This window comes from Portunus trituberculatus, chromosome 14 (genome assembly GCF_017591435.1).
Source record: "Portunus trituberculatus isolate SZX2019 chromosome 14, ASM1759143v1, whole genome shotgun sequence".
NCBI lineage: Eukaryota > Metazoa > Arthropoda > Malacostraca > Decapoda > Portunidae > Portunus > Portunus trituberculatus.
Genome location: NC_059268.1, coordinates 15,150,062 through 15,171,683, shown reverse-complemented (window position 1 = coordinate 15,171,683; position 21,622 = coordinate 15,150,062). Strand labels below are relative to the sequence as shown.

The window sequence follows — 21,622 nt, the reverse complement described above, 5'->3', positions numbered from 1 at the left end:
GGAAATGTTAAAATAGATAGAGAATTCCTGAATTAAAGAGATGGAAAAACGAAGATATTGGTTAAGACGAAGCACAAAACATAGCCAGAATTCCAGAGTTTATCAGTGAGAGGACGAAGAAGCAAAGATATTGATTAAAACGAAACACTAAAATAGACAGAAGATTCTAGAGATTATTAATGAAAGAGATGAAAGAGAAAATATGAAGATTAAGGGAACGCACTGAAACAAGTTGAAGATTCTAGAGTTTAGCAGTGAAAGGGGTGAAATTAGAAAGGTACTGAGTTAAAACGAAACGCTAAGTTATGCAAAAGGTTCCACAATTAGCCAACACAAGACTGTGAAAGAGTGAAGATACTGATTAACTCTTGCATTAGTGAGGTGGACTGTAGAAGATGCTGGAGTTTTAGCACTGAAAGGGATGAAAGAGGGAAGGTACTGAATTATAAAGAAACCCTTAAACATGCAAAGGCTTCCATAATTAGTGAACATAAGATGCGAAAGAGTGAGAATACCACTTAACTGTCGCATTAGTGAGGTGGACTATAGAAAATTCTGGAGTTTTAGCACTGAAAGGAATAAAAGAGGAAAGGTACTGAATTAAAAAGAAACGCTTGAATATGCAAAGGATTCCATAATTAGTCAGTGTAAAAAAAAAAAAACCAGTGAGAATACCGATTAACTCTCGCATTAGTGAGGTGGACTGTCATTTAGAACTTCATTTATGCAGAGGAAACATAGATGGCATTGGTGGGTTTGCTGATACAGTTTCTTGGCTTTGATGGATGAGATTGTAATGTAGTTTGTGTAGTCTATCTTGAATATTTGACATTCTGAAGATAAAAGCTTGCCCAGCGCGCGTGCACCCTCTGTCCCGTCCACGCATTGTCAAAAATTCTTCCTTTTCTCCTGGTGGATGGCTCTGCAGTTTATTTCTACGCTCTATTTTTATATATACCTTTCCCCCCTCTCTCTGTCTATCTCTCCCTTCCTTTTTCTATTACGTATTTGTTTGTCTTCCACTCTCCAGCTGTACCACCACCACCACCACTACGACTACGACCACCACTATCGTCACTTCCTCCGCTTCGTTCTCATTGTCCTCCTCTCCCCTCGTTCTGGTCTTCGTTCTCTTCCTTCCTTTTCTTTTTTGCTGCCTTTCTTCCTTCCTTCCTTCCTTCATCCATCTTTTTCTCACTTGTCCTCGTTCTCTTCCTTCCTTTTCTTTTTTGCTGCCTCTCTTCCTTCTTTCTTCCTTAATTCATCTTTTTCTCACTTTTGTGTTAGATAATAATCATATCAAACAACCTCGTTCCTTCTTCTTTTTCGTTCTTGCCTTCGTCCTCACCCTAGTCTTGTCGTCCTCTTCCTCTTCTTCTACCTCTGCCTTTCTCTAAAACTCAGTTACTCTCAATCATTGTGAGATAATTTTCAGCTCCAGTGGGCGCGTCATCCGGGAAAGTATTGTAGTCTTAACTGTGGTGTTCTAGTCTCGTCAGTACCCAAGACTTTCCCGACGATGCAAATTAAGCCTACCGTAAGATCGAGCGTCGTTAACTAGAGGCACCGTTAAGGGACATAGGCGTGACATTATCTCTGTACATTAGAGTGGATGGGTTTCTTTAGTGTTGCTTCTCAAGGACGTATTCAGAAATGCTTTGCTCTCTCTCACCACGATAATTTTCCAAGGCCAAATGATTAGCCGGGTTTTCAAGACAGTTTCCACTCTTAATAAGCCATAAATCTTGCTAATCCGTCACCAGAATCATAAGAATACCCTTAAAAACACGAGTATCTTCGACTACAGCCTTTGGAAAGCAGTGATGGTGAGAGAGCAAAGCGTTTCAGAATACGAGCCTGAGTGGTGATGTTACCCACTGGGAATAAGACTAATGGAAGTGAGAGGTGTTTAGTATTAGTTAAGGTTTTGATATCTCTTCAACTGCTATTTCTCTCACCTTTCTTTGATCATAAACCACTCTAAGATAGCTTTTTTTTTAATTATATAGACCATAATATAGACACACACACACACAACTGGATGAGCTAAGCCTCACAAACCACCCTCACAATTCTCTAACTGCCGTCCTCTTCTCCGTCACTCGAGTGCAAAAATCAAATAAGAGAAAAAGAGACTAAGAGTATGAAACTGCGGAGAATCGTGTGCCCATATAGAAGCAGACAGCTCACGGGAGGCAATCATCCCACCCCACAAACCCATCACCAGTATATTTGCAGTTCGTCCTCTCCCGTCCTCTCTTAAAGTTAACAGTTCCGAGACCACGGGACGCACAAACAGATTCCGTGATAAAAGGGAAAAGTTATATGAATTCTAGCGACATGGTTACTTACTTTGCCTCTCTGGGGGTTTGAGGACGGGATGCGTAGAGGACTGATGCTGACCAAGCGGAATTTTGGGAAGGGTAAAGGTGTAGCAGTTGAAGTTGTGGGTCCGGGAGAGGCTGTTCCGATCGCTGCCGTCGAGAGAAAAGCTTTGCAAATCACGAGTTGGAAGTTGGGTTAATTGTGTTCTTGTTTTATGAATGTCCTGTCTTTGTGTGTGGCTTTTGACTGTGTGTGTGTGTGTGTGTGTGTGTGTGTGTGTGTGTGTGTGTGTGTGTGTGTGTGTGTGTGTGTTGGTTAATGATTAGAAAACTGTCAACTCACTTCGCCTCCTCGTCCCATCTTGAGAGAATTTGTAAAGAACCCTGCGTGTGTGTGAATGAAGGGAGTGATTTCTTCATTAACACCGCACATCTTAATTAACTCATTAAAGTCAGGTGATATCCGTCTTATCAGCTTCACCCTCCTCCCTTCTTCCCTCTCTCTCTCTCTCTCTCTCTCTCTCTCGTGGCTGATTGCCTTCTCCTCAGACTCAGCCGCAGCATTGCCTCTCCTTGCTATTTCCCAACGCTATTCTCTCTCTGAAATCTCCTCCTCCTTTTCCTCTTCCTCTTCCTCCTTCTCCTTTTCCTCTTTCCCTTCCTTCTCTTCCTCCTGTTTTCCAACCTTATTTTTTTCCCTTCATCTCCTTCCCGGAAAAAAAGGAAGGCTGGAAGTGACGGGGAAATTTAGTGAGGTGGTTGAGAGATCGTGGTATCCGACGGTAAACAGGAATCAAACCCAGTCCTCCTAATCTTACGAACGCAGAAGTCTAGCCTTGTTCACGCTTCCCTTTACTACTTCAAGTCTTCAACATCAAGTAACCTACGGGAGATGTAAAGGTGTTTCTGTGTATTGTAGGTTCTTCTATTTCGTTTTCTTTTTCTTCTTCGTTTTCTTCTGTTGTTTTGGGTTGATGTTTATCCCAGACAGTCTCGTAGTCCTTTTTTTTCTGCTTCTTTTTCTCCTTACTCCTCGTTTTTCGTGCTCCTCTTTCTCCCTTTCTCTTCCTCCTCCCTCCCCTTGTTTTGCACGCCTTTCCCACCCTCAGTATGTTTAATAGTGTTAAGTGCGCGATATTCAAGGTGACTGCCGCCCTTTGTGCTTCTTTGTTGGCGGAATTGTTGACGAAAATCCCCCTTCTCTTGTTTTTTAAGTCTGTTGGTGGCGAAAAACATTTGATCCGTAGCTGAAATTCGTGTTACGCCCTTATTTTTATTCTTTTTTTGTTGTGTCGTGTTGTGTTATGTGTGTGTGTGTGTGTGTGTGTGTGTGTTGTGTGTGTGTGTTTTGGAAAGTTCCTCCTGTCGTGTTTCTCTGCAGTGACCACAAAAATGTCGAATTTCCAATGTCATTTTGCGTGTGAAAAAAAAGAAAAAGAAAAATATAAAGTAGGTTTGTGGCGGCAGCAGTGGTAGTGGTGGTAGTGAAGGTCTCTCTCTCTCTCTCTCTCTCTCTCTCTCTCTCTCTCTCTCTCTCTCTCTCTCTCTCTCTCTCTCTCTCTCTCTCTCTCTCTCTCTCTCTCCTTGTAAGTTTCTTTGTGTTCTGAAACTAATTATTTTTACCTATTAGTTTATTTTCTACCTTTACCTATCTCTCTGTCTGTCTCTCTCTGTCTGTCTGTCTGTCTGTCCGTAGGTTCATCTCTTCCTTTGTATTTTCTGAAGCGCGAAGATAATTGGAAGAAATCTTGTGCTTTTGTTTTTTGTTTAGAGGCTCAGACGTGTTTTGTTACGATCCTTTCACAGAGAGAGAGAGAGAGAGAGAGAGAGAGAGAGAGAGAGAGAGAGAGAGAGAGAGAGAGAGAGAGAGAGAGAGAGAGAGGAGAGGGAGAGAGAGGGGATATGTTCAAGTTTTTGCCGGTGATAAAAATGGAAAAATACTAACTTTTTTTTTTCCTCCACAAATGCTGACTTCTGAAAAAGGTTTTATTCTAACTGCGAAGACCAACCTCCCTAAGTTCTGAAGTAATAGCACCTCCTCCTCCTCCTCCTCCTCCTCCTCCTCCTCCTCCTCCTCCTCCTCTTCCTCCTTTTCTCTAGTGATTCCAAAGTAGGATTGAAAAGAAATTTGGGAAGCGAATGGAAAGTTTGGAAACCTTGATACTGTAGCCTTTGGCGGGCGCAGAGGGAGGCACAAGAGAAGGAAGAGAAGAAAAAGGAGGAAGAGAAGGAGGAAAGAGGAAGAAAAAAGGAAAACTGCTAGGGTTGGAAGCGAGCTTGGCCAGCTATAGTCTATCTTTTGAATATATTTGCATACTTTTTACTTTGCAACACTAACAAAGGAGAAAAAATGTTGCAAATATCTTAAGGAAGAGAAGTGTGAATGTGTCAAGATTGAAAACAAAGTCATCGTGTGATTAATGATGGTCTCTCCATATTTCACGGGAACAAAGATCAGGAAGAAGGAAAGAATGGTACAGAGAAACGAAAGGAAGATAATGAGAGGACAAATACAAAAGGGATTGATAACTTTGGTAGATAAAAAGGCAACATTGATAAATGAATCAGAACTGTTGGATAGCTGTGTGTGTGTGTGTGTGTGTGTGTGTGTGTGTGTGTGTGTGTGTGCGTGCGTGCGTGCGTGTAGGATCTGTGCTAAGCTTGTTGTTGTGCTTCCATACTTAATTTCCATTCAATTTAGTTTCAAGCAGGTACACACACACACACACACACACACACACACACACACACACACACACACACACACACACACACACACACACACACACACACACACACACACACACAGAGAGAGAGAGAGAGAGAGAGAGAGAGAGAGAGAGAGAGAGAGAGAGAGAGAGATCAGTACAGGAAGTTGTTGTGATGCTTGGTTCTGGGGCTTTGAAGGGAGATAGAGAGAGAGAGAGAGAGAGAGAGAGAGAGAGAGAGAGAGAGAGAGAGAGAGAGAGAGAGAGAGAGAGAGAGAGAGAGGTGGTTTGCTGGAAATGTTTGAGGTAGTGTTGTGTTGTGCCTACTACTCCCGTCAAACATGAACTCTAAGCTCAAGATCAAGTTACGCTGCAGAAGTAGAAGCGTCGGAAATTAATTGTCTGAGGATAGTTACTAATGTGAGATGCCAGGCGCAGTGAGAAATGGTGGGAGCGTGTACTGTACTACTACTACTACTACTACTACTACTACTACTACTACTACTACTACTACTACTACTACTACTAATTGACATTTAACCTGTGCAATCTCCACCCTCCACACCTTCTTTGCCTCCATTCCTTCTCTCTCTCTCTCTCTCTCTCTCTCTCTCTCTCTCTCTCTCTCTCTCTCTCTCTCTATGTGTCCATCAATTTCTCTAACAGTGGATTATTAATTAAGAGAACTATGAATATTCCGTGTGTGTGTGTATGTGTGTGTGTGTGTGTGTGTGTGTGTGTGTGTGTGTGTGTGTGTGTGTGTGTTTTCATTAGCTCAATAGGCCGCCACAATAGGCCTGATAATAGTATGCAAACCTTTTAGATTGGGAAAGCTTGCAGTGGTTTGCATAATGACAGTTGGAGCCTGGGAAACAGTAATGGCGGGCGAGAGGTGGAGGTCTTTCTCTCTCTCTCTCTCTCTCTCTCTCTCTCTCTCTCTCTCTCTCTCATTGGGAAAAAGAACAATTGGCAAGAAAAAACTAAGAAAAGAATCATATCTTTTAAGGATTTTGAGTTGAAAAGATAAAAGGATATTCTCTCTCTCTCTCTCTCTCTCTCTCTCTCTCTCTCTCTCTCTCTCTCTCTCTCTCTCTCTCTCTCTCTCTCTGTTAACCACCACCACCACTACCAGTAAATGAAATCCAACAATTAACTCGGCGTAGCGGGAGCCAGCAACCTTGCCAGCGTTACACTTCTAGCCCATAAAAAACATCCTGGGTTCGATCTGCGTCCCCGTCCAGCAGAGGCGAGCTGTGTAGTAAAAATACCGGGCGTGCTCCCACCTTCTCTTGACCGCCGTAGCTTCCCTTGTGCTGGGGATTAGCGTCAACAGCAGTACAGGCGGCAGGTTCAACCACTCAACACAACACTGGACACAACACCTGACGTTCTGCTCGCTGGGATATGCAGGGAAAACAGGCAGTGGTGGTACTAGAGAGAGAGAGAGAGAGAGAGAGAGAGAGAGAGAGAGAGAGAGAGAGAGGGCGGATTGGTGAATAGTAGTTTTTAAGAAAGGGAAACTAGGGGGAAAAAGATTGAAAATGTTCTGCCCTGAGGAGTAATGTATGTTAAAGAGATATGTCAAGTCTCTCTCTCTCTCTCTCTCTCTCTCTCTCTCTCTCTCTCTCTCTCTCTCTCTCTCTCTCTCTCTCTCTCTGACGCACGTGACTACATCAACTTCAGACTCACTCATTGTTTTCCCCGCTGAGTGAAAAGTAAAGGGAGGGAAAAAGACTAAGTGAAGAAAGCGAAAGAAGAAATGAAGGAAGAAAAAAATAAAGGAGAGAGGATGAGAGCAAAGACGTGCTAGGAGAAAAATATATAAAAAGAACAGGAGAAAAGAAATGAGGCAAAAATAGATGAATGTCTTGAAGATGAAGAGGAGAAAGAAGAGAAGAAGCGCTGAGTGTGTTTGAAAGATAGAAAATTAGGAAGAAAAATGAGATATATCCGTGAATTCTGGGAGAGAGAGAGAGAGAGAGAGAGAGAGAGAGAGAGAGAGAGAGAGAGAGAGAGAGAGAGAGAGAGAGTTTCTAAATTTTCTTAAGGACAAAATGACTAAAGTTTCATTCTTGTCACTGTTACATTTTCCGGTGAAATTACTCGGAAAAATATACGAGAATTTATAGTACATATTCCATTATAATCCAACTCCATATGTCTTTGTTCTCGTGGCGCAAAACTCCACTCATTGAATCAACAGGAACAGTCAATACTATATTTTCGTAGAGAGGGATAAAAATTTTCATCAGTAAGGGCAAATGGTAAACTCTGAAACTCCCTACCTGCTTCTGTATTTTCAACTTCCTTTGACTTTACTTCAGGAAGGTTTCAAGACATTTATCCCTTATTTGGGGGCTAACTCTCTCGGGACTAGCAACTGAGTGTGTCTTTTTTTTTTTTCGTTTCATGTTGCTCTTGGCCAGCTTTCCCTTCTTACATTAGAAAAAATGGTGAGGAACAGTGCAGCCAGGCGTCTGACTGCGAGTAGGTCAGTCAATAAGTACCAGGAAGAACACTGAGGAAAGATGGCTTGTGGCGTGTCTTTTCATCAACAGTGGAGAGAAGTTTAGTTAAAAAATCATAGTTTGTATAAAGTTGTATATATTTATTCTTCAACTCCTCTTCCTCTTTCGTTTCCTCCATTATCATATTATCCTACACCTCTCGTCCTCTATCAGATACTGTAGCTAATCACAACCTGCCAACCCCGTAATGTGCGGTGTTGGTAGCTGCAGGCTCGGGTAAGCTTTAGGCACGCAGCTGGGACAAGCTTGTTAGAATCCAGGAGGCTTCTTGATATTAGTCGTGACAGCCAAATCAAGACTGCTTTCTCAGACATTTCAACGTCTTAACTGTATTTCTAACAGGCTTTAGTATAGGTTACCATAGTTTTCAAGGACGTTTTCGTGATTGTGGTGATAGTTTGAAGAGTATTCTAAATCATCAGCGGCAAAATACCTGTGAGAAAAACAGTTAATCATCACCATGCCTTTAAAATTCATCTTAATGAGAGAAAGAAGTATCTGAAAGCATCTGGTCTATATGGAAAGGATCTATCCCACCGCTGCCACCAAATCTAGTAATGACAAAGAACGACAACGAATAATAGCAGTCGAGACTCTTGATGTGTAATGATATACAAATAAAAAGAACATATTGAGGAAACAACACCACTAGAGACCCAAACGACGAGAAATTCTGTTAATGATTGCTCTTTCTTTGTGATTCTTCATATTCCTTCTAGTCCTCCTCCTCGTCCTCCTCTCCGTCTCCCTCTTCCTCTCCCTCTCCCTCTCCTCCCTCTCCATCTACTTTTACTCCTCGTACTGGTGCCTTCATTAGCCATGCATAAGAGATTTTTTCACCCATAGGAACAGACCGAGGTTCATTATGTGGTGCTCAGGTGTTGCAGCAGCCCTATACGAGGCTCTCTGTTCTCATCCTCTGCGCTAGATACTGGTGTTGGCTTTGTGCTTTGTGAGAATGAGAGTAGAGATGGTGGTGTCGGTAGTGTTGGTGGTGGTAGGAACAGTGGTTGTAGTTGTGGTGGTAGTAGTAGTAGTAGTAGTAGTGGTAGTAGTAGTAGTAGTAGTAGTAGTAGTAGTACACACACACACACACACACACACACACACACACACACACACACACACACACACACACACACACACACACACACACACACACACACACACACACACACACATCTTACTTCAAACGCCTTGTGATGCCACTGGGATTGGTTTTCATATGGTTAGTCTGTTTTCCGAGGTTGTTTTTTATTCATGACGAAGAATCGCTATTGAAAAATCTATTAATTTAACTAGAGCCTTGTAAAGTCTAGTTGAAATGACCATACACTTAGGAACACTTCTTTTGGTTTATGACAGGTTTGTAAAGGCGGTGGTGGTGTAAACTGCTTGGACGCCGGTTCGCTTTGGTTAAACTTAGAGCTTCTCGTTAACAGGAACAAACAGCGCTTGCAACAGATTGATTGATTGGTTCTCGGCGCTGCAACAACAAACAAACAGTTCCTCGTAAACGCGACAGGATTATACTGTCCACAGAGGAGGCAGACGCTCGCCGTTCTCTGGCTGGTGCGAATAACAACTAGGTTTGGCTTCGGTGGTTTGAGTTCAAAGCGCATGGAAACTCACCAACTGCTAAGATCAAACCTCTAGTGTAGGAGAGAAGGGACAATGTTTTCCTTTCCCATGTAAAAAGGAGATACAGAAATACAAGAATGACCCTTTGAACTTTACTAGTGAAGCAAACAGAGAGAAAAAAAACATGGAGTAAAACTGAAACACTCTTTTTCCAATTCTTCAGAAACGATTAATCTACCGCTATAATAAATCATCTCACACGCATCTAGCTTACCCACGCATCATATTTTCCCCTTCTGATGCGCTGCGCAAGGCATTCTGGGGTTTTAATATAAGGGAGATGGGGCTCATGCATCACTTAGGGCAAGGGGCCTCGTCACCTTGCCGCCCTGGAGGGAGAACATGTTTTTGTCACCCTGTAGCGGCTGTCACTGGCTCCGCGCCTTTCAATATCATAGCGATCATCTGACACCCACCCCAGTGCTCGTTTGCGTCCTCCTCCTCCTCCTCCTCCTCCTCCTCCTCCTCCTCCTCCTCCTTCTCCTTCTCCTTGTCCTTCTCCTTCTCCTTCTCATTCTCCTTCTCCTTCTCCTTCTCCTCCTCCTCCTCCTCCTCCTCCTCCTCCTCCTCCTCCTCCTCCTCCTCTTCCTCTTCTTCTTTCTCCTCTCTCTCTAGCTCGACTTCCTTCTCCTTTTCGTAAGCTTCCCATTTCTGCAGCGAGTCGTTTTTCATCATATTATTTCGTCTCTCACCAGCTTAATTTCCTTCCCAGATGCTCTCTCTCTCTCTCTCTCTCTCTCTCTCTCTCTCTCTCTCTCTCTCTCTCTCTCTCTCTCTCTCTCTCTCTCTCTCTCTCTCTCTCTCTCTCTCTCTCTCTCTCTCTCTCTCTCTCTTACTCACTTTTTCCTTCATTTTCTTTCTTTGTTCTTTATAATTTCTTTTCGTTTCTTGTTTTTTTTTTCCTTTAGTTTTGTATTCCTCTTGGCAAACTTCTTTCTCTTGTCTTTTTTCTTTATCTTCCTACTTGTTTTTCTTCCTTTTCTTCTTGTTCCTTCTTCTTCTCCTTCTCCTTTTCCTTCTTCTCCTCTTTTTCCTCTTCTTTCATCTTATCGTTCTTCTCCTCCTGTGAGATTGTCTTTTTTTTTTGTATTCTTATTCCTTGTTTTGTGTTGTTTTCTTCCTCTTCCTTCTCCTTCTCCTCCTGCTCTTTCTCCTTCTCCTTCTCCTTCTCTTCCTTCTATTCCTGTGAGATTGTTTTTTTCATCTTTGCTACTCTTGGTTTTCCTCTTTATCTTCTTCCTCCTCCTTCTCCTCCTCCTCTCCTCCTTCTTCTCCTTCTTCTCCTTCTCCTCTTCTTTCTGCTTATCGTTTTTCTCTTCCTGCGAGATTGTTTTTTATTTTTTCATCTTCCTAGTCCTTGTTTTCCTGTTTATCTTCTTCCTACTCCTTCTCTTCCTTCTTCTCCTTCTTCTTCTCGTCTTTCTTCTTATTGTCCTTTCGTCTTCTGTGAGATTATGTTTTCTATTTTTTTTTCTTTTCATGGAATTCATTTTTAGTTCGTTTTTCCAGGTGGTGAAGTTAATTAACCTTCGTGAATCATGAGATGAGAGAGAGAGAGAGAGAGAGAGAGAGAGAGAGAGAGAGAGAGAGAGAAAATGGGAACTTTCCTTTTCGTCATTATTATCATTATTATTTAGTTTCATCTTCTAGTGAGTAAGTTTGTAGTTGGCTGTGCTTTCTTGATTTTTTTTATATATTATTTTTCACTTCTTCAATAAAGCTAACCTAATTTTTACCTACTTTTACCTTTCGTCTTTCTTTTTTCTTCTTTTTCGCTATCGTTTTCCTATTTTCTTGGCCTGTTTTTCACTTCTCGTCTTTCTCTCTCTCTTTCTTTCCTTTTTTTTTTCCTTCCTTTGGTTTCCGTGATTTTTATTTGTGTTTCTTGTTGTTCATGATCAATTTTCTTTTTTTTTTTTTTCTTTGTGTCTTTTTCTTTATTCATCGTTTCATGTTTTTTTTTTTTTTGTTGAGTTTTCTTTCTTTGATTTTTTCTTTCCTTGTTTTTCTTCTTCCTTTTTCGTCTGTTTTATCTTTTTTTTTTATTCATTTACGTTGTTTTTTATTTTCTTTGTTAGTTTCCTTCCTTGTTTTCTTGGATTAATTGTGTCTTTAATCTCTCTCTCTCTCTCTCTCTCTCTCTCTCTCTCTCTCTCTCTCTCTCTCTCTCTCTCTCTCTCTCTCTCTCTCTCTCTCTCTCTCTCTCTCTCTCTCTCTCTCTCTCTCTCTCTCTCTCTCTCTCTCTCTCACACATATATTAAATAAATTACCATACACAAAATGCCACATTACGTATTTCTTTTTCAAACACACACACACACACACACACACACACACACACACACACACACACACACACACACAGCTGCAGACCAGGTGTGTCTACGTGGCTCCTCCTGGAAGTGAATAAGACCATAATGAATTAAATAACTTTTGTAATGATCGGAATTAGTAGAGAACTTGGCGCGTCTTGCCAGTAAATCGGATCCAACCCAAGCCGGAGTGTCGAGAGAGAGAGAGAGAGAGAGAGAGAGAGAGAGATTGAACCAAAGGAAATTATATATATTCTTTTGTATAGGAGTACGAGCAGGTAAAATAAACAATTCAAGAACAGAAAGGAAAAAGAGGGAGAGGGAGATGGTGAAGAGAGAAAAGAAGAGGAGGAGGTATGAGGGAGGAGGAAGGGGAAAGACAAGGAAGAAGATGAAACAATAGAAAGCGAAGAAAGAGAAGACAGAGGAGAGGAGAACCAGAATGAAAACAATGGTATGTAGATGAAAAGGAACAGGAGGAGCGAAGAAAGAAACTCAACACGTATACACAGAAACCATTTGAAAAGAAAAAGTCAGAAATTACGTCTTTCCTCAAATCACAAACCTTTACTGAGAGAACACGTACTAATAAATCTACTAGAGTTCCCCCAAAAGCCACCAGAGGACCTGTAGAAAACGGGACAAACAAGCTAGTGGTCTTCATAGAGTTACGCAGCATAGTCCCAAAAATAGAGCGGTGCCTCGGAGTAATGCCAATCTTAATGAGACCATCACTCTCTGCGACCCACCCCCTGAGGATCACGTTGCCTGCACCCGCCCGACCCCGCCATTACCAGCCATCCTGACCAAGGGAGCCATAACTTGGGGATTAGAGAGAGAGAGAGAGAGGGGGGGGAGGGAGAATGATGCGTAATTAATCTCCACTGAAATGAATCACAGTGTCACGGTTCTCCCTCGTGACATTTTTGCATCTTGATTTCTCCATTATTTGTATTCGGGTATGTTTTCGTGTTCACTTTGCTGTTGATTTCATGTTCTTACGCACACACACTCACATACACACACACACACACACACACACAGGGACACTAAACCAAGTCCCCTTCCTCCTTGTTATCTTTACCAAACACAGGCCAGCCATCGTCAAACGCTACCCTAAGTCACGCCGCTTCACTCTCCCCTCCTCACACCTTTGTTCTTTGGCTCCTCTTCTCCCTGGACTTGTGATGAGCAGCCTCTCCAAACATTGCCTCGCGTACGCCACCAGTTCTTTGCTCTGGAATCTGAAGGGCTTGAATCTGCTCGCCGCTATCTATATGCTAACACTACCGAGGCTGAATCCAACACCTGCCACACACACATGGACATACAAACCTACACCTACACAATTGGTTTCCATCAGCTTCAGTAAAGGGTTTGCCAAAGGTGTACGAGAGCCATCCACACGCCTTCCATTCGCCTAACAAGAGCGTGTCTGAGCGACGCCGTGCAAACACAAGGAGGAGAAAAGCCAGAAGCATATTTATTGTCACTTACCTGCCCCTCCCATCTTGTCGGTAACGCCTGCCAGCCACGCGCCGCTTCTCTCCCGGCCCCACCCTCGCTTGGGCTTCACTTCACGGTAATAATGTTTGCTTACCTCCAGCTTGGCGTCGTAAAGATCTTGAATGTGTGTGTGTGTGTGTGTGTGTGTGTGTGTGTGTGTGTGTGTTAAGGTTTTTATGGTTTAGTCTTAAAGGTAATGTAAAATTTTCACCCACAAATGCTTAAGATCCATGAAAATATTAAGTAAACGAAAAAATAGGAATAAAAAGAGTGAGCTTTAGAGGAAAATGGGGGAATGCGAATAAATAATGAAAAAAAAAATCAAGCAACGACTGCCACAAGGATCATGACAGTTATTAAACTCAGTGACTGCAATGAACACGAGGAGAATAAATGCATATGCTGTGACCTTTAACTACTGCAGGTAACCCCTTCAATACTGAGACGCATTTTTACCTTGATTTTTGGGTGTGATTAGATGATTTTATTTGCATTAGGAAGGGTCTATGTAGGTTAAAAGATTAATGGCTAGAGTCTTTATTATTTCAATCCCTGCATAAGTTCCTGAAGCTGTTTAAAATCACCAAAATAGTTACCAGAATGAATTTGGAAGCGCGGCATGGGACTGAAGGGTTTAATGAAATTAGATTGAAAGGATGTTAGGAAGAAACTGACTGTAATACGAGTTGACTCTGCAATTATGTTATTAATCAATCAATAGAAAGTTTTAAATGTTGATTGACCCTTTCAGTACCATGACGCGTTTCCATATTCGTTCTGCTTATTATTTGATGATTTTATACAGCTTCAGAAACTTATGTGGGGGATTAGAATAGTGAAGACTTTGGGCATTAATCTTCTGACCTCCATAGACCCTTCTTAATGTCAATAAAATGGTCTAATCGTACACAAATCTGAAGGTAAAGATGTGTCCTAGTACTGAAGGGGTTTAATATGGATAGAAGTGATAGTGGATATAAATACGCGTGTTTCATGTATGGATTGCCTCGTGAAGTTCTGGCTTTGTGGAGCTTCACTTATATTCTAATATCCATGATGACACAAGACTCAGGACCTGTTCGGCAGTTATTGCATGTACTGATGGCCTGCGAGAACCTGCCGGGCGCTGATGATATGAAGTGAAGAAGAATTGTGTGGCCCAGAATGTCATAGCGATTTGCGAAGATTGGATCAAGGAAACTTAGGATGAGAGGAGGGAGCAACCTTGATGAAATATTTCCAAACTACGTATTTTCTCCTCGTATTTTCCCAAGCAATTTCCAGCTCGACGAACATGAGTATTTGTCTGTGGGCCGCGAGATGGAGGGGGAGACAAGGAGTGAAATAGAGAGACAGACGCGTGGTGGAGTGGCTGAAAATTAGGGCAGCTGAGGACTAGACAGGAATTGGGTCAGATTAGCACGTGTCTGAATTATCTGACCATAAATCATTCCTCTGCTCTCCTGGAACAAAGTTGACTGGAACAAACTTGACTGGAAAATAGATAATTGGAAGACTTCATTGGAACACACTTGATAACTGGAACAAACTTGACTGGAGCAAAGTAGATGACTAGAACATACTTAATGAGCGCAACAAACTTTACTAGAAGAAATTAAATGACTGGAACATACTTGGTAACAGAAACAAACTTGACTGGAGCAAAGTAGATGACTGGAACAAACTTAACTGGGACAAACTTGACTTGAACAAACTAGATGACTGGAAACAGGGACTAACTTAACTGAAACAAATTAGATGACTGAAACAGGAACAAACTTAACAGAAACAAACTTAACTGAAACAAACTAGACGCCTGGAATAAACTTAATCAATGACACAAACTCGATAACAGGAATACATTTGATAACACGGACATGCAGTAGTTGGAAGGGGACGCTGCATGCACAGGCCACGTTCCTTTGCTTTTACCACCTTTACAAACACTAGTGGAGGTTTCGGTGGCTCAGGTCGACGGCGTTAATAATAAAGCGTAACCGATGATATAAAGGAAACTGTATCGAGCACCTGCAGCAATTCGTCACGGCTTTGTTGGCTTATATTTCATTCACACTTGCCTCTGGTGGTGCGAAGATTAATGCTGGTTTTTATCTTCCCTTTTTTTCGGCAAGCGGTGTTTTGTGGAGGGTTAGTGTGTTGTGACGCGGAGCACAAAGCAGGCTGGGTGTTTGGGTCGGTGATGACCTAGATTGTGCTTCGCTTGAGTGGGGGGGGATGTGTGTAGGATGGAGAGAGAGAGAGAGAGAGAGAGAGAGAGAGAGAGAGAGAATGATATGTTTCGAAGCAAATAAAATAAATACATGAAAGGTTCTGCTGATAAAAAAAAAGTCTTCAATACACAATCTCTCTCTCTCTCTCTCTCTCTCTCTCTCTCTCTCTCTCTCTCTCTCTCTCCCTAATGCCGCCATCTGTTCTGTTTAATCACGACAAACGAAACGAGGCCGCGAGGATGTTGGTTCGCCAGATGACGTCTTCAGAATGCCATACCTTCTGTCTTAATCTAATGAAATATCCACAGTCATGGCCCTCATTCTTCACCACACACACACACACACACACACACACACACACACACACACACACACACACACACATACGAGACAAGCAAGTTACCAAGCTCCATTTTTCTAGGTACCTGATTCTCTTCACCTTAAACTAAATGGAATCAGGATATTTTGTACTGTATGGTTTCTTTTATTTTTGGTCATTGAAAGGAGGCTGTCTTTAGTTTAGATTGAATGTTCTTTTATTTCTGTTTTCTTGTTACTTTGTTGTTTTAACCCCTTCAGTTCTGGAACGCATTTTTTACCATGAATTTTGGGTATGACTGGACGATTTCATTTACATTAAGAAGGGTCTATGGAGGTCAGAAGACTAATGGCCAGAATCTTAACTATTTTAATCCCCACATAAGTTTCTGGAGCCATATAAAATCACCAAATAGTAAACAGAATTAGCCCCTTCAGTACTGGGACGCATTTTCACCATGGGTATGGGTATGACTGGACGATTTTATTTACATTAGGAAGGGTCTATAAAGGTCTGAAGTTTCTAGAGCTCTATAAAATCACCAAGTAGTAAACAGAATAAAGATGGAAGCGTGTCGTGGTACTGAAGGGGTTAAGAGTATCTCCGACCTTCTATCTTTTCAGCAGCACAGTAACGCTTCTTTGTTATGCGTCAAAATAATCAGTCAGTTCATAAATCTCTCACTTTATTTGTTCGGGAGTGACAAATCAGCTTTCCTTTTCTGTTACTCTATTATTTTTGTGCTTTTAGCTTTGCTCCTTCACGCGTAAGAAAAATATATAATAATTTTCTCCTGTCGTTCTGATTCTCTTTCATTACCAGACACTTTTACCTGAAATGCTGAAAAATGCTAGTGTACTCTTGATATTTAGTTCTTCACGTCAGAGTTGTATGTAAACAGACCAGCCACTGGCACACATTCATATTTCACTCTGCCGGAACTCAGCGTGGAGAGGAAGACTAATAATGGGCATCTTGTATCATCTTATGGCCTGTGTCTGGGATTGGCAGGTCTTCATTACGTTAAACTGAAGGATCATACGGAAATGGTCATTGTGGCATAAGGAGAAGTATTAAGTATTCTATTATTAATGTTTCTTTAGTTTTGTTTGGTATTTTCCTATTCTTGTGAGGAACTGAAGTCTTACCCGCTTGTTTCCCCAGCAGGTGCGGCGAGGGACTGGACAACTTCTGCTTCCGTGCATAGTGAGTGTTAATCTCTTCTCTGTTAAGTTTCTCACCTCTTCAGTACTGGGACACATTTTTACCTTGAGATTTGTGTACGATTAGACCATTTTATTAACATTAGGAACGGTCTATGGAGGTCAGAAAATTAATGACCTGAGTCTTCACTATTTCAATCCTCCCACACAAGTTTCTGAAGCTGTATAGAATCACCAAATAGTAAGCAGAATGATTATGGAAACGTCCTGGTACTGAAGGGGTTAAACTATTCTTCTCATAATTATTTTTCTTTTACTATCATACGAGTCTCTTTTAAATAGTGTTGTAGGTGTGAAAAGAATAATTTACATGTTTTGTTTTACTGTACCGACGCAATATTCTTTTGCAATGTTTTGAACGTGACTACAAACAATTATAACCGTAAAAAGTCAATTTGCAGCGTCCTTACTTGAAACCATTTGCAATATGGATCTAAACTGACCTTTCATTCACCTTTACCTCCTCCTCCTCCTCCTCCTCCTCCTCCTCCTCCTAATTAATTTGACGCCCACACTGCAAAAGCTTTATTCATACATACAAATTATTTTTAGAGGTCATAAAGATAATTGGTCAGTTTCCCACAAGTGTTTTCCCAATGTTGATACAGAACACTTATTAAACTATTTCAGAAGTCAAAAAGCACCCTCGAACACACTATCAAATTTCACTAACACGTATTTAAGCTGACCAAATTGAAGCGATGCAAACGTTTTGATATATGCAAGAGTGACTGAAAGTTGTTTGGAGGTAAATGTTGAAGAGAGAGGGACAGCTAGTGGAGCCTCAGAGGATAATATAACTCCTTCAATACTAGGACACTATTTTCCCTTGAGATTTGCGTACGATTAGACCATTTTATTTTACAACAAGAAGGATGTATGGAGATCAGACGAGTAATAGCTAGAGTCTTCACTATTTTAATCCCCCACATAAGATTCTGAAGCTATATAAAATCACCAAATAGTAAGCAGAATGAATATGGAAATGCGTCATGGTACTGAAGGACTTAACCCCTTCAATACCATGACATGTTTTCATATATATATTTTACTTACTATTTGATGATTTGATACAGCTTCAGAATCTTATGTGAGGAGTAAATTAGTGAAGACTCTGGCCATTAATCTTCTGACCTCCATAATGTAGATAAATTCGTTTAATTAAACCCAAAACTCGTAGTAAAAATGCGTTCCAGTGCTGAAGAGGTTAATGAATTGGTTAAGGTGAAGGTTAGGCGTGAATGGCTGACTAAGGGATGGGTAGGTCATTGGAAGCTGCACTATTGATTCCTAGAGGTAGGGCAGCCAGGAAGGTTAGTGTGAATTATAGGCGAGGTCACGGTTGAGTCAGAGCCCAAGCTTAAAGGTGAATTTTGCAACGACCACATATAAAAATACTGGGTTTTTTTTTCGTTATCAGTAATCTATGCTACAAAAAGGTCATGTCGCTCTGTTAAATGTATATTAGAAGTTGTCAGAGGGAAAAGTCTAATATAAAATACGAAATTTCATAGGGAGCTGTCAAGTGTATATTGGAAGTTGCCAGTAGGTAAAGTATCACATGGAAAACGATTCTACAGAGCTCTGTCAAATGTAATTAGGAAGTAATCATGAGGTAAACTGATATAAAAGACGATTCCTTAGAGCTCTGTCAAGTGTATATAGAAAGTTGTCAGGAGGTAAACTGATGTAAGATATGATTCCATGTAGCTTTGTCAAATGTATATAGGAATTTGTCAGGAGGTAAACTGATATAAAACACGATTCCTTACAGCTCTGTCAAGTGTATATAGGAAGTTATCGGAAGGTAAACTGATGTAAAAAACGATTCCTTAGAGCTCTGTCAAGTGTTTAAGGGAAGTTGTCAGGCGGTAAAGTTTCACATAAACAGCGATTCCATGTAGCTCTATCAAGTGTATATAGGAAGTTGTCTTGAGGTAAACTGATGTAAAAAACGAATCCATGTAGCTCTGTCAAATGTATATAGGAAGCTGTCAGAAGTTAAACTGAAATAAAAACGAGTCCATAGAGCATTCGTCTCCATAGAAAGCAAGAGTCCCGCCAGCCAGTGTGGTGTGATGCACATCGGCACAGACCTGGTGTTAAAATGCTCCTTACCTTCACGAGGCCTCAGTATTTACGAGTTTCTTCCATTATAACCATTAACCACTATTAATGGCCAATAAATACTGATGAGCTACTTCACCAATTATCTTTTGTTAATGGGGCACAATATCGCCGCTGGTGCTGGTGGGCAGTGCACCACTCAGCGTATTCAAAATCTTCCTGGTACATTAATTTTTTTTTATGTAAGAGGAAAAACTGGCCAAGGACAACAGAAAAATTAAAAGAAAGGCGCCTGTTCCCTTAAAGATCCGGAAGGTTCAGCCAAATAACAGAGATAAATAGAGGCATCTCACTTGATAACTTACAACTCTTCCGCTAAAGGGCAGCACAGTCGCTTCAGCCTTACAGAAACGAGTATTTTCAGAGCGATATTACTCTTTTGATATCTAAAAATTTACCATCCGTCCGAGAAACTTGATTTAACCTCTTCAGTACGTGTTTTCATGTTCATTCTATTTACTATTTGGCAATTTCATACAGCTTCAGAAACTGATTTAGGGATTTAAATAGTGAAGATTCTGTGCATTAATCCTTTATAATGTAAATAAAATCATCTAATACCCAAACTCATGGTAAAAATGCGTTCCAGTACTGAAGAGGTGAATTCATATGAGTTTCCTGATGATACCCTGATAAAACACAGCGTATGTCTAACTATCACCATGTCTCCCGGCCTTGTGCAGCGAGAAAAGGAAGTAATCAGCCGGAAGCATAAGACCATTACACCAAGACAGCTTCAGTGATAGACCGATAAGCACTGAATCATTATTACCACGGAAGGAAATTAAATAAAGCCTGATTATGTTGGTTGGATGGACGCAGACTTTTTGATGGTGGGCGTGGGTGTTGCTGTGGGTGTGGGTGTGTGTGTGGATGTGGGTGTGGGTGTGGGTTTCTAATCAAGTTTTGTGGATATGGGCACAGGTACTAGTGTGGGTTATATGCCAAAAGTGTTGTGTGTGTGTGTGTGTGTGTGTGTGTGGGATGTTAGAGGTTTTTCCAAGTTTTCATTGCAGGAAAATTTTAGTCTATGTTTATTTTTGTCTTAATTAAAGTTTTCTCTTTTGGTAAGTGGTGCATTTTTGCTTTAATTAAAAAATCCCTGTTTTACGCTGCTCTCTCTCTCTCTCTCTCTCTCTCTCTCTCTCTCTCTCTCTCTCTCTCTCTCTCTCTCATCCCGTTTGTCCGCAAATTTACGCACACACACACACACACACACACACACACACACACACACACACACACACACACACACACACACACACACACACACATTTCCATCATTCTTCTGCCTCACATCATTCGTCCATTTTCCCTCTTCGTTTCTCGTAAGCGTGAGAAGCCTTTAGTTCATCGCAATGCGCCGCTTCATTTCGATTCCAACTCGTTGTATTTACCCTCGTCAGCCTGGCAGAGCATCAGCACCAGCAGCAGCAGCAGGAAGGCAATCACACCATCCCGCGCTTACAAAGGAAGGGAAAAAATGTCGAAATGGGGAAAAAAAACAAGAAAGATTACAAAATTAAGCTATTTTGACGGCCCGATTTAAATTCCACCCAAACTTTTGAAACAACCGCTTCGTGTACGCGAGTTTTTTTTTTTTTTTTTTTTTATGTCGATGTGTTTCATTGGCTGACCCGAGTTTATACACACACACACACACATGCACACACGTACAAGCACACGTACACAATTTTCTTATTCTGCGCTGCTGTGAAATAGAGGGAAACGTTAACCAAACATTTCTATTTTCATTTATTTGGTGAACGTATAAAATGGAAAACGAACGAAAGAAAATAAAATTGTACTACCTACGTGCGGCGGCCATGAGGAGGGACAGAAATAGATTTATAGAAGCGTAGCGTAAAGAATTCGACTATTTTTTATATAGATTAGGTAGGAAGAGGAGGAAGAAGAAGAAGAAGAGGAAATGGCGGCGGTGGTGATTGTGGTGATGAGTATAAGATGAAGAATAAAAGAGGAAACAAGAGTCAGATGAAAGAAGATTAGAGAACGAGGGAACACGGTAAAAGGAAAAAGAAGATGGAGGAGAGAAGATTAGAGACGAACGAGAAAAAATGATACACAGAAAAATAGAAAAAAGAAGATAAACAGGAAACATGTGAAAAAAGAGTAAAAAACGAGAAAAAAGACGAAAATTAAGGGAACAAGGGAGAGGATAACAAGAAGGAGGAGAGAGAGAGAGAAAGAGAAATGAAGGACAGGGAACATGGAATTGGAAAGCGAGTGAGAGCGAGTGAGAGGGCGAGTGAGGAGTGAGAGAGGAAACATCAAAGTAAGGCTGAACGAGACAAAGGCAGGATGGGTAGTGTGGCACGACATGAGGAGTGAGTGGGCTTTGCTGTCACCGCAACAATGATACTGAACCGAGATTTGCTCCCTGGATTTATACATCACCTCTTTGTAAATAGATAGACAGATTTATTGGCCACAAGTTCATATCACAGGAAGGAAATGATTGGTTAAAATAGATCAGTATAAATAGAATAGCTGGTATCGTTCTTATATTTGATAATGTAAATAGATTAGAAGATACATTAGATTATTGATGGATACATTTATGGGCCACAAGTTCATAGTATAGTAAGGAAAGGATTGGTTAAAATAAATCAGTTTGAAAAGAATAGCTGTTTTCTTTGTTACAAATAATAGATTAGACCATAGATAGATTAGAGGATAGGT

The 21,622-nt window shown here is 41.1% G+C and overlaps 1 protein-coding gene across 4 annotated transcripts in view; it reads left to right on the top strand.

Moving 5' to 3' along the window:
• The window catches only part of LOC123503712 (neural-cadherin-like), a 181,674-nt gene that overhangs the window by 30,278 nt on the left and 129,774 nt on the right, over positions 1–21,622 (top strand). For 3 of the 4 annotated variants that reach the window (XM_045253694.1, XM_045253692.1, XM_045253695.1), the window contains exon 3: positions 16,734–16,775. In XM_045253694.1, the coding sequence (XP_045109629.1) occupies positions 16,734–16,775 (42 nt within the window). The remainder of the gene's footprint in view (positions 1–16,733; positions 16,776–21,622) is intronic. The other variant, XM_045253693.1, reaches the window with a different exon arrangement.